Source organism: Myotis daubentonii, chromosome X, assembly GCF_963259705.1.
Source record: "Myotis daubentonii chromosome X, mMyoDau2.1, whole genome shotgun sequence".
In the NCBI taxonomy this organism is placed as follows: Eukaryota; Metazoa; Chordata; class Mammalia; order Chiroptera; family Vespertilionidae; genus Myotis; species Myotis daubentonii.
This window is the reverse complement of record NC_081861.1, coordinates 97,776,135-97,789,949: the sequence shown is the minus strand read 5'-3', so window position 1 is coordinate 97,789,949 and position 13,815 is coordinate 97,776,135. Positions and strand designations below refer to the sequence as shown.

General features: G+C 40.5%; 1 protein-coding gene across 1 annotated transcript; it reads right to left on the bottom strand.

Annotated features, from left to right (window-relative positions):
• Positions 1-974: 974 nt before the first annotated feature.
• On the bottom strand, positions 975-1,490 carry LOC132224188 (CCHC-type zinc finger nucleic acid binding protein-like). The gene has a single exon (XM_059679294.1). The coding sequence runs from the start codon at positions 1,488-1,490 to the stop codon at positions 975-977; it is 516 nt and encodes a 171-aa protein (XP_059535277.1).
• Between the last annotated feature and the right edge of the window lie 12,325 nt (positions 1,491-13,815).

Here is a 13,815-nt window from a genome sequence, read left to right as displayed (position 1 = left end):
TAGATTTCAGCCTATGAAACTGAACTTTTTCATATCTGTGAAAACACATTTTCCAGAAACTCCTAAATATAAATATAATATTGTATCTATGAATATGTGTATTTTGGAAATTACTGAAGGCCCAATCTATGTTCAATCTTAATTTTTATGGTCTTAGATTTTTAAAGAATAGAAATCCAAATTTTGCCATCAATATATTTATGTCCACAATTTGCTGCTTAGGTTTGTTTTATTTAGTTGGTTTTTTTCTCATTGCTCTCTTTCCCTATAAGCTCTTTAAACACATTATACATATGTTGCTGGTTTCATTAAACTAGGGAAGATCAGATAAAGTTCTTTTAATGTTACTTAAAAGGTAATAAAGTCAGATAATTAAAAGCAATCAATACATGATAAATTAGAGTTACTTTGTCAAGATCACAGTCATTTCGAGAATCAGCTTTATTTATGCAATGAATCTCTGAGGAAATGTCGCTTCCTCAGGGTGCCTTTTTCTCTAAAACAGAATCACGTGTGGCCCCCCCGCCAACACACATAATTTCTATCCTTTTACCTGGTGTTCTTTTTCTCTGTAGCAATTTATCTTCATCTGAGACACTACATATTTTATTTCATAGATTCTAGGTCCGTGTCCTCAAACTTGGTCTGATTTATGTACTGATGCATCCCAAACTCCTGCAATAGTAGCTGGCACACAGTAGGTCTTAATTAAAGCTTAAATAAAAATACATCAAAGGGACCTAGAAATTGCCTTAGGCTCAGAATTACTGTTCAATAAGCGAATTCACTAGTGGTGCAGAAACATTAATTATAAGACTTCCACAAACCTTTTCCTCCTTTAAAGATGGTGATTAAAGTTAACTGGCCTAGGAGTAGTTTTCATTTATCAATCGTTGGTCAATGAAGAGGTTTCAGAGAAAATACTACAATTATCAATCAGCAAAAAGGAGGGGGGGGGGCCACAAAGGAAAAATTTAAGCTGTATCTTCAGTGGGGCAATCCCGGGCTATATGCCCAGACTTTCCACAACGATAGCACTTGATCTTCATTGTCTTGGGACAGTTGATGACCATATGGCCGTTCTTGCCACACCGGTAGCACTTGATTTGGGCGCAGTCTTTCTGAATGTGACCATATTCACCACACGAGTAGCACTTCTGCTCTTCCTGACGGTCACAATCACGAGCCAGATGACCTGCTTTGCCACAAGTGCAACAGCACTGCTCTCTTGAACGCGTCGGCTCGACACAGTCTTTGGCGATGTGGCCACTTCTCCCACAGTTGTAGCAGATGTCCTCGTGAAGGTCACAGTTCTTAGCGTGATGACCAGATTCACCGCAGCGGTAACAGATGTCAGACAGGGTGGCAGAACTGTACTGACAACCTCTGCCACGGCCACTAGCTCTTCTCCCTGGAGCTTGTTCCCCTCTGGGGCATCCCCGGACCCAGTGGCCAGAGCGGCCACCCTTGAAATATTCCTTACTGCTCATGGCTATAAGATCTTCCAGTGAACCGGTGTACCACTGCCCCAGAGGTTCCCACACAGCGCCCCTTAGTGTGACTTAGAAAGCTGTGGCTGTTTTTCTCCAGGAGCTTCCATGACGTCACAGTAGGCTTGCGTAGAGCCCCATTCTTGTGTCACGGGAGTTCCAACTGCTATTGCCTCCTGACTTCCTGTCTTTGAAGCCAAAAGCGCAGGAGTGCCCTTTTCCATTTTTTTTTTTTAAATTAAAGCTTGGGTCATTAAGTTTGAGTTTGATTCTTTCCCTGTTCAAAAAATGTGATGGGTAGAGTTTCTTCTAATTAAGATTTAAGCCTTCTTTGTGGTCTAGTCAATGACAAGTTTTTATGTATGTGCTAAGGTCTTAGGAAAAATATGTGAGAGATGTATCTAATGGAGTAAATGAAAGAAACAAATTATAACCAATTAGAGTAATCCAACATTTTTGTTTTAAAAAATAAAATACAAATATCCATAAAGATGAGGTACATTAGATAGAAAAAAATCTGCAAAGTGCTGCAGTGAGAACATTTACTCATTATGCAGTTTTATTGCAGTAATCTTAATTTACAACATAATCACCACCATTTAAGATATTAAACATAACATGAGTGGAGCAATCAGTATAAAACACCCATAATTACTTGGGAAATAAATTATAAAACTACAATTTACATATTGGACAGATTTCCTTTCTGTTTTCCAAATTGTTTACATCTTATACAAACGTCATAAAGATTTGTGAATATGTTTTCCATTTTTCTAGATAAATAAATATGGAAAATTAGACACTGAAAAATCAAGAAAAGCTACTTGAGGGTTATATTATTGAATATGACTGTTTTTTCTCCTTATTTTTCTTCTTTGTATTTGACAATTTTGAAATGATTTTGGGTTGTGTAATTTTTAAAATTCACAATATTTTTCTTTAAGTTACTACTTAGCTATATGATTTGTATATGAATCTTTTAGACAGCCAGTACAAATATATTTGGTAAAACACAGACAAAAGAATAATGAATGTAGTAGTTGATCTTTATTTTCAATATGACCTGATTGGGATATGCAACTGGTTCCATAAATGCAATGACAAAGAAAAACATTTTCAAAAATTAAAGTTTAGGGCCAAAGAGCATGAGTGGTTCCCACATAGAGTGATGAAATAAGTCTTATTACTAAACAGTTAAATGCTATTGCAGGAAAGATTTCAAGAGGTAAAAATTCTGTGGTTCAAAATTTGATATATGCTTATAATTAACCTCATTATTTATCATGTTTATATCTTCCTTTAAGTTTATATTTTTATTAAATTAATACATGTCCGTAGTATACAAAGCATTGCTTTTTCAAGCAGTTTTAACTGAGACATGAAGTAAGAAATCCATTCTCTCTCTCCCTTGGATAAATATTTTGGAAGCTGCAGATCAATTTGGGGAGTAGTACCCCAACAATATTAAGTCATCCTGTACATGAGCAGAGGATATTGCTGTATTTATTTTTATTTAATATGTTATAAAACACTATGAAGTATTTAGTGTATAAGTTTCACACATCTTTTGTTAGTTTTGTTGTTAATACTCACTCGAGAATATTTTTCCACTGATTATTTTTTCAGACAGTGGAAGGGAGAAGGAGAGACAGACAGAGAGAGAAACATTGATGTGAGAAAGACACATTAATTGGTTGCCTCCCACCAGTGCCCCAACCAGGGGCGGGAATTGATCCTGCAACTGAGGTATGAGCTCTTGACCAGAATCATTGAACCTGGGACACTTCAGTCTGCCTGGTGGATGCTCTATTTACTGAGCCGAACTGACTGGGCTCTTTTGTTAATTTCTTTTATAGATTTCATTCTTTTTTTTATGCTGTTCTAAATGGAAATTATTTTACTGATTTCATTTTTGGGTTATTTTTATCTTATTGAAAGATAATTATTTTTGTATGTTGATCTTTACTTCTGAAGCCTTGCTAAACTGAACTGATTTAATAGTCCCTATAGTTTTTTAGAGGATTCCTTAGAAATTTCTGTATTCAGGACTCTATCATCTGAAAGTAGGGATAGTTTGATTTCATCCTTGACATTCTGGGTTTCTTTTATTTCTCTTCCTTGCCCTCACGAGAAGTTCTGTAAAATGTTGAATAGAAGTAATAAAAGCAGGCTTGCTTGTCTTGTTCCTGATCTTAGGGGGAAAGCTTTCAGGCTTTAAGACCACTAGTATAATGCTAGCCATGGTTTTTTAAATATACATACTCTACCAGGTGAGGAAGTTCTTTTCCATTCCAAATTTGTGGAGTGTTCTTATCATGAAGGGTTCTTGAATTATGTCAAATGTGTGTTTTTTAATCTCTTGAGATTGTCTTAACATTTTGTATTTGCTAGAACCTCCAGTATATTGTTCAACAGAAGTTGTGAGAATGGTCATCCTTGTCCTGTTTCTGATCTTAAAGGAAAAGCTTTCAGTCTCACTGATAAGTATGGGGTATATCATCTCTCAACCCCACCACCAAAAAACAACCAGGTGTAAATATTTCACAATCTTATTCAAGGTTTGTTTATGTAGCCAAACTTTATACCATTTTAAAAATTACATTGGGTGGATAACCAAGACAGCAGTGTAGGTAAATGCCTGTACTTACAGCCTCCTACAACCAGATAAAAATTACAACTTAAATAAAGCACTAGAGGATAGAAAATGGCAGCCAAATAGGCAGCAGTGTTGTGCCCCTCCTCTTAGGGCCAGGCCAGAAAAGCAACTAAATCAGGGAACATCCACCCTGAATTAATAAACTAGACACAGCTGAGGAGACAGTTTTCAATAAGGAAGGTCAGAGTTTGCCTAGAGAACACCGCTTGCCAGCCATAAACCACATGGAAGCACCACCGTGCACTGGCAGTGAGTGCTGCAGTACCTCCTGGTAGGCTCCCAGTAGTCTGCAGGGTGAGGGCCACAAGAGTGAGCTCCTGAACCAGGCCTCCTCTCCAGCCACTGGGACACAGCATCCTAGAATCCCACAGTGAGAGCAAGCCAGGAGGAACCCTGTTCCTCACCACCACCCTGGACCCAAGAACCATGCTGCTAGGCTGGCCCAGAGCCACCCTGCACCCGCTCCACCCCCAGCACCAGGACTTGCTGTCGAGGCAACCCAGAGCAACCCAGGACACACCATAGGGGAGCTCTGAATGTGCAACACAGAGCAACCCATGCCCATTCCACCCCAGAACCCGAGATAGTCCTGCCAGGGCCATCTGGAACAACCCAATGTGCACCTCACTCCGGGTAACATGGGAGAGCGATCTGAGTGACACAGGGAAACCAGCCCAGGCCCCATGATAAGGAGGGGTGAACTGGAGCAACCCAGCACAGGTCTCACACCAGGCTACAAGAAAGCCAGGACTGTGTGACACAGAGCAAAATGCACCTGCTTGCCCTGGCCCCTGGGAGAGACTTGCAGGGGCTACCTAAAGCAATCCAGCACATGCCTGACTCCCGGCCATGGGAAAGTATTGCCAGGTTGACCCCAAGCAAGCCAGTGTGCCTAGCCAGGGGCCACAGGACTGTGCCACAAGTGCGCTGCCAACGGGTGTCAGGGCTGCACAGTGAATTGCATGTCAGAGGGCTCTGGGTACTCACAGGGAGTCACACATCAGAGGAACTGTGCACCCTCTCTCACTACCCTGAGCATCTGAAGCAGGCAACAGAGGTACCAGATGCATGGGAAAAGGGAACAAAATGCAGAAGAGACAATATAGGTGTGAGATTCAAGGCAGACCCAGCTTTATAGGCTAATGATTTCTGGACCATTGCCCTGAGAGTTATTCAACCTCCCAAACCCCAAGCAGTGTGCCCAGGGTCAGAAAGAGAGAGCAAAAATGGGAAGAAAAAGAAACAACCCCCAAAGGAAAGAAGAGGAGTTAACAGGAAAGGAACTAAATGAAACAGAGGCAAGCAATAGGTCGGAAAAAAAGAATTCAGAGTAAGGATCATATAGTTCCTAAACCAGCTAGATGAGAAAATCAACTTATGTAAGAATCAAGAGGAAATCAAAAGTGATACAGCTACAATAAAAAACACAATAGAAGGTTCCAACCGTAGACTAGGAGAAGCAGAGGACCAAATTATTGAGTTTGAAAATTGGGCCTATAGGCACATTACACCTTCAGGGAAAAGCTGGGAGTGGAGGATTTTTTTCTGCTCATTATATGCTGAGCTGGGGGGAGGGACTTTGGCTAGCAAGTGTGCGGCTAGTCCAAATTGCCACCTTTGTTCTGTGCAGCTCCCAAGCTGACATCTTTTCCTGTTAGTGCTTAGATTCAGGCAAAACAGAATCAGTCCCTTGGGCAACCTCGTTCTCTGAAAGTATATTTCAGTCTTCTTTCCTCCCCAGGGAGAAGGCAGGAACTCTTAAGTCTTTTGATGGTGCCACACTGAGCCAAGGAGAGTGACTGTGATCCATTTGGAAAGTACACAGAGTCAAAAAGGAAGAGCAGAAGTATTTTCCAAGTGCTCAGCCTCAAATTTGTCTGGGAATTCCTGAACATTGAGAGATGAAGGCTGTATGAAATTCCCCTTGCCTTAAAGTCATCAAAAGTAAGTTTAATTTGGAGGAGTAGATTCTAGGAGACGGAAGATGGCGGCGATATAGGCAGATGCATCCCAGGTCGTGTCCCGGAGCAAATGGAGTGAGCAGCAGAAACTAATAACACCCACCCCGAATTGGAGAAATTGCTCAGCTGGTGAGACAATTTTTAGCCGGGAAGAGCATAACTCCCCTGGAAAGGTACAAAAAAACAGGGATTTGGGCAGGAAAGTTTGCCAGACCTCTGAGGCCAGAGTGTCGGAGGGAGACAGCGTGGCAGAATGCCGCGCCCCTTGGGACAGGCACAGCCCCTGATGGAGGATTGGAGAACCCCGGGATTCCTGGAGCCGCCCGGGGAATTGAGAGCTGTGTTCTGTGATCACGGAGGACTGAGCCTAAAGGGGACAGCCTGAAGAGCTGACCAGGCCATGCAGTCCCAGTAAGAGAAGAAGCTTACAGAAACCAAGCCTTCCCCGTTTCTCCGGCCGGCGTTTGTTTGTTTGTTTTCACTGAATCCTGTTCATGGGACATCTCGGATACAGACACTCACCTGTGCTGAAGAGAGGGAGAATGTGCGGAGGAGTGGAATCTGGGGAGAGACTGAGGAGAGAAGGGGGGCCGGGAGAGGTGGTGGTGAATTGAGTGCTGAGACACCTCTGAGCCGAGGAATGGGGCAGCCATTCTCTCAGGAGAGTGAGACTCCGCCCCCCAGCCCCCAGGCAAGGAGCACAGCCACACCCAGATTCCACCCTGAATGAAATCAAGGATTAAAATAACCTGATCAGTCCCTGGGAGTTAACAGGGTCTTGCCTATAGAGGAATTTTCAATCCCAGCAACAACACAGCGCCGGTAACTAAGTATTACGCAGCCAGCTCTGGGCAGTGATCTTCCACTGGACAGAGAGGCCCTATAGCCTCAGAGGCCAACCCCAGAACACTGCCACCCAGAGGCTGACCCACAAACTGACTCTTTGCTAAACACAAAATAAGGGAGTCTGGGAAACAAATATGGCCTGCTTTAAAATAAGGACTGTGGTTTACAACACAGAGGAACAGTGTATCGCAGGAAAACTCAACACTCTCCTGAATACCTGGCAGGTCTAAGGCGAGCCACACTGAAGAATAGAAGAACCGAAGGACCTTAACTACTGCTTTTTTTTTTTCTTCTTTTTTCACCTTTTACCTAAGAAACCAATTTTTTTCTTCTTTTTCCATCACCTGATTTTACCCTTTTAATTACTACCTTCTGATTTTTTACCAGTATTATTACTGCTACCATTTTACCATTTTTTAAAGTGCCATTTTATTTTCTCTTTATTTTATTTTGGGAGTAGTGTTCTCCATTCTATTTTCATCGTTATATTTTTGGTTGTTTCTAGTTTGGATTCATCTCCAGGGAGCTGTTGCTGGAAGTTGTTGGGATTAGTAGCGGTTCTATAGGAGTATCTTCCTCATATAAAAAGTCTCTTCCCTTCTTCAACTTCATTCTCTCTTTTCGCTTTTTTTTCTTTTCTTTTCTTTTCTCACTTTTATTTCCCCCCCTCCTTTTACCCAATTCCTTTTTTGCACTCCTTTTTTTGGTCCCAACATTTCTTTTCTTTTTTCTCTTTTATCTTTTTCTTTTCCTTCTTCCTTATCCCCTAATTCTCTTAATTCGGGTGGTCACCTTTATTTGGGGTTATTAATATTGTGAATATATTTGTGTATAGTGCCTGGTACATGGTGCCTTGTTGTGTTGTATTTTGTGCCTTTAAATCAACGTAGCAGATCCAAGCAACAGCAACATCCTGAGCACCACACCCTCTGCTGAGGAACAGCGGCTGTACGTGAAACCTCGCCCTATAAGCCAGAAGAGCCACCACAGCCGTGAACAGCACCCACCGAGGAGCTGCTGCCAACTGAGGAGCAGCTGCTACTGCAACTTTCCGAAGAGCAACAACAGACCAAGGAGTCACTGCCACGAAGGGAGCAACCACTGAACGACTCAACTTCTAGATATGTCAGTGAGATCAAACATGGGTAGACAAAGAAACCCCCAAAGGAAAGAGAAGGAGGACTCTCCGGAAAAGCAGCTAAGTAATACAGAGGCATGCAACATGACAGAAAAGAATTCAGAATAAGGGTCTTAGAGTGCATAAACCGGATGGAGGAAAAAATCGACAACCTCTGCAAGAAGCAAGAAGAAACAGATGAAAACATCAATAACATATGGAAGAAGCTAGAAGAAACATATGAAAAAATCAACAACTTAAGTAAGACACAAGAAGAAATGAAGAGTGCTATAGCTGCAATGAAAAGCACCATTGAAAGTATCAACAGTAGACTAGGAGAAGCAGAGGACCGAATTAGTGAACTAGAAGACAAGGAAGCAAAACACACCCAAACTGTACTGCAATTGGAGAAACAAATTAAAAGACAGGAGGAGAGCCTAAGGGAGCTTTGGGACAACATGAAACGAAACAACATACGAATAATAGGGGTACCAGAACAAAAGAAAGATGAACAAGGATTAGAAAACCTATTAGAAGAAATAATATCAGAAAACTTTCCTGAGGTGGGGAAGAAAAAAGTCACACAAGCCCAGAGAGTCCCAAACAAGGTGAACCCGAAAAGACCCACACCAAGACACATCATAATTACCACAGCAAATGCTCAGGACAAAGAGAGAATCTTACAGGCTGCAAGAGAGAGAAGGAAAGTTATATACAAGGGATCTCCCATTAGATTGTCAAATGATTTCTCAACAGAAACACATCAGGCCAGAAAAGAATGGACAGAAATTTACAAAGTGATGCAAAACAAAGGACTGAATCCAAGAATACTCTATCCAGCAAGGCTATCATTCAAATGTGAAGGGGAAATAAGAAGCTTCACAGACAAAAAAAGGCTAAGGGAGTTTATCACCACCAAACCAGCAATGCAAGGAATGCTAAAGGGACTGGTACAAAAATAAGAAATAAAAAGCCCCAAAGCCGGTTTGGCTCAGCGGATAGATCGTCGGCCTGCGGACTGAAGGGTCCCGGGTTCGATTCCGGTCAGGGGAATGTACCTGGGTTGCAGGCACTTCCCCAGTGGGGGATGTGCGCGAGGCAGCTGATCGATGTTTCTCTCTCATCGATGTTTCTGACTCTCTATCTCTCTCCCTTCCTCTCTGTAAAAAATCAATAAAATATATTTAAAAAAATAAAAAGCTCAGAAAGAAAACAGCCACACAAAAAAAGAAATGGCTACAAACAAATACCTTTCAATAATAACTTTAAACGTAAATGGACTAAATGCTCCAACCAAAAGACATCGAGTGGCAGAATGGATAAAAAAAAAACATGACCCATAAGTCTGCTGTCTACAAGAAACCCACCTCATTAGAAGGGACTCAGACAGACTGAAAGTGAAAGGATGGAAAAATATCTTCCAGGCAAATGGAAAGGAAAAGAAAGCTGGGGTAGCAATACTTATATCGGACAAAATAGACCTCAAAGTGAAGGCCATATCAAGAGATAAGGAAGGCCACTTCATAATACTAAAGGGATCAATACAACAAGAAGATATAACCCTGGTAAACATATATGCACCCAATGCAGGAGCACCCAAATTCATAAAAAAAACTCCTGGATGATATCAAAGGAGCGATCAACAACAAAACAATCATAGTAGGGGACTTTAATACACGACTGACAGCACTGGATAAGTCCTCTAGACAAACAATCAGCAAAGACACAGCAACCCTAAATGACTCACTAGATCAGATGGACTTAATAGACATCCTTAGAACACTCCACCCCAATGCCACGGAATATACATTCTACTCAAGTGCTCACAACACATATTCAAAAAAATAGACCATATATTGGGTCACAAGCAAAGTATCCCCAAATTCAAGAAGATTGAAATCATAAAAAGCGTCTTCGCAGACCACGATGGCATAATATTAGAAATAGAAACAACCCAAAATACTGAAACACCTGGAAGCTGAATAGCATGCTCTTACATATTGATTGGGTTACCAATGAGATCAAAGAAGAAATTAAAAACATCCAGGAAAATAATGACAATGAAAACACAACATTCCAAAACCTATGGGACACAATGAAAGCAGTCCTGAGAGGGAAGTTTATAGCTCTACAGGCCTATCTCAAAAAACAAGAAAAAAATGGTAGTAAATCATCTAACTCTACAACTCAAAGAAATAGAAAGAGAGCAACAAGAAAACCCCAGAGTGAGCACAAGGAAGGAGATAATAAAGATTAGAGCAGAAATAAATGACTTAGAGACCAAAAAAACAATACAGAAAATCAATGAAACAAAGAGCTGGTTTTCTGAAAGGATAAACAAGATTGACAACCCTCTAGCCAGACTCACCAAAAAGCAAAGAGAGAGGACCCAAATAAACAAAATCAGAAACGATAGAGGCGAAATAACAACAGACCCCACAGAAATACAAATGATTGTTAAAAAATACTATGGACAGCTCTACTCCAACAAACTAGACAACATGGAGGAAATGGACAAATTCCTAGAAAAATACAACATTCCAAAACTCAATCAGGAAGAATCTAAAAATCTCAACAGGCCAATAACTTTGGAAGAAATTGAAGCAGTCATCAAAAAGCTTCCATCAAACAAAAGCCCAGGACCAGACGGCTTCACAGGGGAGTTTTACCAAACATTCAAGGAAGAACTAAAACCTATCCTCCTCAGACTACTACAAAAATTCAAGAGGAAGGAACACTTCCAAGCTCATTCTATGAAGCCAGCAACACCCTAACACCAAAACCAGGTAAAGACAACACAATGAAAGAGAATTACAGGCCAATATCCCTCATGAACATAGATGCCAAAATCCTCAACAAAAATCTTAGCAAATCAGATCCAGCAGTACGTCAGAAAGATCATACACCATGACCAAGTAGGATTTATCCCAGGGATGGAAGGATGGTACAATATCTGCAAATCAATAAAGGTGATACATCACATAAACAAATTGAAAGAAAAAAACCACATGGTCATATCAATTGATGCAGAAAAAGCATTTGACAAAATTCAACACCCATTTTTGATAAAAACTCTCAGTAAGGCGGGAGTAGAAGGATCATACCTCAACATAATAAAAGCCATATATGACAGGCCCACAGCCAACATCATACTCAATGGACAAAAACTAACACCATTTCCCCTAAGAACAGGAACAAGACAGGGATGCCCCCTCTCACCACTCCTGTTCAACATAGTACTGGAAGTGTTAGCCATTGCAATTCGGCAAAAAGAAGAAATAAAAGGCATCCAAATTGGAAAAGAGGAAGTAAAACTGTCCTTATTTGCAGACGACATGATATTATATATACAAAACCCTAGAGACTCCATCAAAAAGCTACTAGACTTAATACATGAATTTGGCAATGTAGCAGGATACAAAATTAACCCCAAGAAATCTGAGGCATTTCTATACACCAATAGTGAACTTTCAGAAAGAGAGATTATAAAAACAATCCCGTTTACCATCGCACCAAAAAAATTAAGCTACCTAGGAATAAGCTTAACTAAAGAGGTAAAAGACCTCTACTCAGAAAACTACAGGAGGTTGAAAAAAGATATAGAGGAAGAGGTAAACAGATGGAAGAACCTACCGTGTTCATGGATTGGTAGAATCAACATCATTAAAATGCCCATACTACCCAAAGCAATCTATAAATTCAACGCACTTCCCATTAAAATACCAATGGCATACTTCAGAGATCTAGAACGAACTCTCCAAAAATTCATCTGGAATAAAAAAAGACCCCGAATAGCTGCAGCAATCCTGAAAAAGAACAAATTAGGTGGGATCTCAATACCACATATCAAGTTGTATTACAAAGCCACTGTTCTCAAAACTGCCTGGTACTGGCACAAGAATAGATGTACAGATCAATGGAATAGAATAGAGAGCCCAGAAATCGGCCCGAACCAAGATGCTCAATTAATGTTTGACAAAGGAGGTAAAAACATACAATGGAGCCAAGATAGTCTCTTCAATAAATGGTGTTGGGAAAATTGGACAGATATATGCAAGAAAATGAAACTAGACCACCAACTTACACCATATACAAAAATAAACTCAAAATGGGTAAAGGACTTAAATGTACGACATTAAACCATAAAAATTCTAGAAGAATCCAAAGGCAACAAAATCTCAGACATACGCCGAAGCAATTTCTTCACTGATACAGCTCCTAGCACTTGAAACTAAAGAGAAAATGAACAAAAGGGACTACATCAAAATAAAAAGCTTCTGCAAAGCAAAAGAAACCACCAACAAAACAACAAGAAAACCCACTGTGTGGGAAAACATATTTGCCAATGTCATATCTGATAAGGGCCTAATCTCCAAAATTTATAGGGAACTCGTACAACTTAACAAAAGGAAGATAAACAATCCAATCAAAAAATGGGCAAAGGACCTAAATAGACACCTTTCAAAAGAGGACATTCAGAAAGCCAAGAGACATATGAAAACATGCTCAAAGTCACTAATCATGCGAGAGATGCAAATCAAAACAACAATGAGGTACCGTCTCACACCTGTCAGACTGGCTATCATCAACAAATCAACAAATGACAGGTGCTGGAGAGGATGTGGAGAAAAAGGAACACTTGTGCACTGCTGGTGGGAATGCAGACTGGTGCAGCCACTATGGAAGACAGTATGGAGTTTCCTTAAAAAAACTGAAAATGGAACTCCCATTTGACCCTGTGATCCCACTTCTGGAATATATCCCAAGAAACCAGAAACACCAATCAGAAAGGATATATGCACGCCTATGTTCATAGCAGCACAGTTCACCATAGCTAAGATCTGGAAACAGCCTAAGTGCCCATCAGTAGATGAATGGATTAGAAAACTGTGGTACATCTACACGATGGAATACTATGCTGCTCTAAAAAGGAAGGAACTCTTACCATTTGCAACGTCATGGATGGAACTGCAGCGCATTATGCTATGTGAAATAAGCCAGTCAATGAAGGAAAAATACCACATGATCTCACTCATTCATGGATAATAGAGACCATTATAAACTTTTGAACAATAATAGATAAAGAGACAGAGCTGCCTCAAACAGATTGTCAAACTGCAGCGGGAAGGCCGGGGAGGGTTGGGGGGCAGAAGGTAGGGGGGTAAGGGATGAACTAAAGGACTTGTATGCATGCATATAAGCATAACCAATGGACATAAGACACTGGGGATAGGGGAGGCTAGGGCACTGTCTAGGTAGGGTGGAAAAAACGGACACATATGTAATACACTTTGTAATCCTTTAAGCAAAAAAAAAAAAAAATAGGGCAGAAAAACACAACCAACCTCAACAGCAATTGGAGAAAAAAAAGATTAGAAAGTAGGAAGAGAGGCTAAAGGAGCTTTGGTAAAACATGAAATGAAGTAATATACGTATCATAGGGGTGCCAGAAGGACAAGAAGAGGAGCAAGGATTTAAAAACTTATTTGAAGAAATAATGACAGAAAGCTTCCCTAATTTAGGGAAGAAAAGAAAGACACAAAACACACAGAGTACCGAACTATATGAACCCAAAGAGACCCAAACAACGACATGTCATAATTACAATGGCAAATACTAATGAAAAAGCGAGAACCTTAAAGGCTACAAAAGAGAAACAGAGAGTTACCTACAAAGGATCTCCCATTAGATTATCAAAGGATGTCTCAATAGAAACACATCAGGCCAGAAGGTAATGGAATCAAG